The 5490-nt window shown below is 45.4% G+C and overlaps 1 gene segment (V, D, J or C); it reads left to right on the forward strand.

The window, feature by feature from the left end:
* The first annotated feature begins 1780 nt into the window (after nt 1–1780).
* Nucleotides 1781–3572, forward strand: LOC128837602 (immunoglobulin kappa variable 1-39-like). The segment is given in 2 exon segments: nt 1781–1894; nt 2202–3572. Coding segments are annotated over 2 exon segments (405 nt in total).
* Nucleotides 3573–5490: the final 1918 nt, after the last annotated feature.

Genomic DNA, 5490 nt, shown 5'->3' on the forward strand with positions numbered 1-5490 from the left:
AGTATTCCAGATATGGCTGCACTATTGATCTCTGAAAAGGTATTATAAATTACTGGTATTATTCTCCATCCTATTCCTTATACAACCTAACTAATGTCAGCTCTCTTGACCAGAGGCGTTCTTTGAGCTGTCTAAAATGATACTCAGCTCACTTTCATAGAATAGAATCATAGAATATCAGGGGTGGAAGGGACCTCAAGAGGTCATCTAGTCCAACCCCCTGCTCAAAGCAGGACCAATTCCCAACTAAATCATCCCAGCCAGGGCTTTGTCAAGCCGGGACTTAAAAACCTCCAAGGAAGGAGACTCCACCACCTCCCTAGGTAACGCATTCCAGTGTTTCACCACCCTCCTAGTGAAATAGTTTTTCCTAATATCCAACCTGGACTTCCCCCACTGCAACTTGAGACCATTGCTCCTTGTTCTGTCATCTGCCACCACTGAGAACAGCCGAGCTCCATCCTCTTTGGAACCCCCCTTCAGGTAGTTGAAGGCTGCTATCAAATCCCCCCTCATTCTTCTCTTCTGGAGACTAAACAATCCCAGTTCCCTCAGCCTCTCCTCATAAGTCATGAGCTCCAGACCCCTAATCTTTTTTGTTGCCCTCCGTTGGACTCTTTCCAATTTCTCCACATCCTTCTTGTAGTGTGGGGCCCAAAACTGGACACAGTATTCCAGATGAGGCCTCACCAATGTCGAATAAAGGGGAACGATCACGTTCCTCGATCTGCTGGCAATGCCCCAACTTATACAGCCCAAAATGCCGTTAGCCTTCTTGGCAACAAGAGCACACTGTTGACTCATATCCAGCTTCTCGTCCACTGTGACCCCTAGGTCCTTTTCTGCAGAACTGCTACCTAGCCATTCGGTCCCTAGTCTGTAGCAGTGCATGGGATTCTTCCGTCCGTTCTTTCTTGAGCTGATACAGTTGAGTTAAGATCTACTGATGAAAAGTGCTATCCATGGGGCTTTTAGCTATGATGATTATTAATTTAGACGTCTATAAAGAATATGAGTAGTTAAATTATTTTCCTCTAATGTGCAATACACTGAATTCCATTTGCCATCATGTTGACCATTCCCCTGGCTTGTTCCGGTCTCTCTGAAGCTAGTCATAGTCCTCTCTGGTCCTGACTCACTTAAATAGCTTTGTGTCATCCACACATTTTCATAGCTTCCTACAGGCAGCCCTCCTGCTCTGCTACTAATGCTGGGGGATGTGCCATTTGTCCCTTAATGCTACCAGGAGAACCCAAGCAGAATGCAAACTGGAAAACAGAGATTTCAGCTTCTCTGTAAATGCCACAATGTTTGTGTGGGTCGGTCTTAGGTAAAAAACACATTTCCACTCCTGGGGTCCATGTGTTGCTTGGGTGGGTTCAGCACAAACAAAATTCATCATCACTGTAATGAGTTTTGCGCAGGAATCTCTAGCCCACTACAGCATATGGGCAAACTAAAGCTTAATCTTATGGACACCAGTGCAGATCAGAACTCCATTGAAGGCAATCACATTACACTGTTTAAAACTGATGCTAAGAGAGAGAAGACTCAGAGGCACAAAATAGAAGAGCCATGTACTGCCCTGATCCTTGTCTGCAACTCTCACTGCCATTAAATGGTATTTGCCCCTTCCCTGCAGTCTCCACACTGGGCCACAGGGCATGCACATTTACATAGAGATGTTTTGTATATTTCCACCCGAGTGACATTTCCCCGCTCTACAGAGCATATATAAACGTTACAGGTTAATGCTTTATGTTCCTTAGCTGGGGCAGATATAAATGTTACAAGTTAATGCTTTATGTTCCTCAGCTCAGTCTCTTTCAGCTTAGAAGCATCAAGATGATCTCACAAATCCAACTTCTCTGCCTCTCTGTGCTCTGGATTCAGGGTAAGGAAAGCAACAGGGGAGAGGTTAACTTAAAATAATTTGTTACCAAGATGTAGATAACAAGGACCATGGCTCTTAAATCCCTGACTGCCAGTGACAGACATGTTCTAAATCACGTTAAATAGACGAGTGGGTTTGTTTCGTGAGACCACAATAGCTCTTAATTATAAGAAGTGTCAGAAGGTATGAATATAGCTACACTTTGAAAAGGAGAATAAGACACTAACATTGCATCGTCCCTTTATTCAAGTGCATTTGATTTACATTGACGTTATGTTCCTTTATTTTAATGTTGTTCTCCATGCAGGATCCAGAGGGGACATCCTTGTGACTCAGACTCCAGAATTCCTCTCAGTGTCACTAGGAGACACCGTCACTATCAACTGCAAAGCCAGTTCCACTGCTAGCAGCTACATGGCTTTGTACCAGCAGAAACTAGGACAAGCTCCTAAACTTCTCATCTACAGCACTAACTCTCGTCCCTCTGGGATCCCAGACCGGTTCAGCGGCAGTGGGTCTGGCACTGACTTCACTTTTAAAATCAGCCGGGTAGAAGCAGATGATGCTGGAGATTATTACTGTCAGCAGCATTATACCACCCCTCTCACACAGTGATACAGGCCATCACAAAAACCTCCCTGCTCTCTTCAGCCTCCTCTCACTGTAGTGAGTGGCTACTTAATGCTTAGCACTACAGTGGCACAGCTGCAGCATTTCTAGTGAAGACACAGCCCGAGTTTCTGCAGTTTCTGTTCCTCTGATGTTCCAGCTGCATCCTGCACATCACAGTATCTGTGCACCTAACGCTGTCCACGTGGGTGGTTCGGTTGAGTTAACTATGTCTCTCTGGGATGTGGATTGTTCACACCCCTGAGGGACGTAGCTATGCTGATGTAACTTTACAGCACAGACCAGTCCTGTGGAACTGCTGCCCCCTACAGGGCAGATTCGGCTCTCTCACTTCTCGCTCACCCTCACTCCTCCAACCAATTCTTTCCTGTCATTCCTTGACCCCCTCACCATTCAATAGCCCTTGGGCTGGAATTTGTGTTACTCCTGACATTATACTGTAATGTGATCACTCAGCCACTTTTGAATGTGTCCTTGAGTTTGAGAACCTTACCAAGTGGCACAGTTAATTTCTCTTTTCCCTCTGTTGTTCTCTAACTTTTCTACAGTTGGAGACATTCTGAAAAATGAGTGTGTGGCCAAAGGAAAATAGAGTAACTCCTCACTTAACGTCGTCCTGGTTAACATTGTTACGTTGCTGATCAGTTTGAGAACTTGCTCGTTTAAAGTTGCACAATTGCTTCCTTACACCATTCTTTGGTGGCCGCTTGCTTTGTCCACAGCTTGCAGAAAGAGCAGCCCGTTAGAGCTAGCTGGTGGGCATTTGGAACTAGGGTGACCGGCAGCCCCTTATCAGCTCCACTAAGTTCCCTGTGTGGCAGCCATCTAGCAGGCTATCAATTGCCGGGCAGTTCAGCTGCCCTGCCCCCACCGCCATGTGCTGCTCCTGCCCTCTGCCTTGGAGCTGCTCGCAGGAGCCTCCTGCTTGCTGTGCGAGGGCGGGGGAAGGGGGGTGTTAACCCCTGAGGGCTCAGCCGCATGCTAGTTCATCATTTCGCAGAAAGGCATTCCCTGGGAAATATCCCACCCTCTGACTCCACCACCTCAACCAAGCTTCACAATCATCATCGCTGTGTACAGTATTGAACTGTTCAAAATTTATATTGTGGTTGTATGTGTGTGTGTGTGTGTGTGGGTATATATATGTATATAGTCTTTTGTCTGTCGAAAAAAATTTCCCTGGAACCTCCCCCCCCCCCCCCGCTTTCCCCATTTACATTCATTCTTATGGGGAAATTAGATTTGCTTAACATCGTTTCACTTAAAGCAGCATTTTTCAGGACATTACTACATTAAGTGAGGAGTTACTGTACCCATAAAAGTGGGGCTGAGGGAGGGGAACCTACAATACATCATTTGTTCTAATCTATTACTATGATGGGTTATGAAGCACTGGAATGGGTTACCTAGGGAGGTGGTGGAATCTCCATCCTTAGAGGTTTTTAAGGTCTGGCTTGACAAAGCCCTGGCTGGGATGATTTAGTTGGGAATTGGTCCTGCTTTGAGCAAAACAAATTTCCAAAACAATTGTTTGACAGAACTAGGGTTGTCAAGTTTGGTTGGCGTATTCCTGGAGGTTTCATCACATGACATGATCTTTAATTAAAATTAATCTTTAATTCCTAAAGAGCTGGCAGTTGGAGGTTTCATCACTTGACATAATCTTTAATTAAAGTTTAAATTTCTATTCCTGGAGACTCCAGGACAATCCTGAAGGGTTGGCAACCCTAAACAGAACCCTTAATTCTGTTGAAAAATTCCAACCAGCTCTACTTGGGATGGCTGCCGACCTGCTGGGTATCTGAACAATGAGCCATCCTCCATTCTGCCCCCTGGAGTTTAACAGGAGGTAGCAATTAGGAGATTGAAACAAACTGAGAAATCAATACTGTGACATTAGCAGTGCTAAGTGATTTTTCCATCCTTTTAAAAATGATACTCATAGGCATGTCTACACTGCAATCGGGAGGTGTGCTCGCAGCACATGTACAAGCAAGCTCGAGTAACGACAACAGTTTAGCTGTGGTAGCCAGGATGTTGGCACAGGGTACACTTCCATGTGCAATGCCGCTCAGGACCTTTGGTACATACTTGAGCAGCTAGCCTGTGACGCTGCCCATGCTGCCACAGTGTGACTAACAGTCCCTCAATGTCTCCTGACACGGTGATGTGTGGAATTAGATAGAGAAAGTTTAAAAAGTGAAAGCAAAACTCAGCTATTTCTATGTTCATATCTATCTAGTTGTTCATTCAGACTCCAGTCAGCACATTGTGATGATTCACTCTCCAGAAATCTTATCAGAGTCTCCAGGAGAAAGTCACTATCCCCAGCAAAACCAGTTCAAATACAAGCAATTACTTAGCCTGGAACCAACAACAATCAGGACAAGCTCCTACATTTCTTATGTATTCTGGCTCTATCCTCACCTCTGGGGTCCCAGCCCAGTGCAGTGGCCATCAGTCTGGGAGCAGCTACTCCGATTACACTCTCACTAGTAGTGCAGCTGAAGCAGATAAGCCTGGAAATTATTATTGTCAATGAACCAGCAGCTTCCCTCTCACATTGTACTGAAACCTCCCTACACTGTTCAAGGACAGCTTCTGTAATGCAGCAACTGCTTCATGTAGACAAGCACAGTATCGGTAGGATTGCTGCTGCCAGCCCACTGCTCACAGGGTGCTAAAAACCTGCTTTGTGTCTGGAACTATACGCAGAGTGTGGGAAACTGTTACAACACAGTGAGAAACCCCTGCACTAGCTGGGTTTAATTATGCTACGTTGCATGATGTATAAATTCATTAGCAGAAATTGCAAGGTGGTGAGAGCTGAGGTGTCTTCTGTGTATGACATCCACTTTAATGTTACTATTTAGCATCTGTACTACAGTGAAAACCCAGAGGCTTCACCTGGGATTGGGGTTCCATCCTCTACGCACTGTACACACACACACACACACAATGCATCG

The sequence above is a fragment of the Malaclemys terrapin genome, chromosome 5 (genome assembly GCF_027887155.1).
Source record: "Malaclemys terrapin pileata isolate rMalTer1 chromosome 5, rMalTer1.hap1, whole genome shotgun sequence".
NCBI classification, from domain to species: domain Eukaryota; kingdom Metazoa; phylum Chordata; order Testudines; family Emydidae; genus Malaclemys; species Malaclemys terrapin.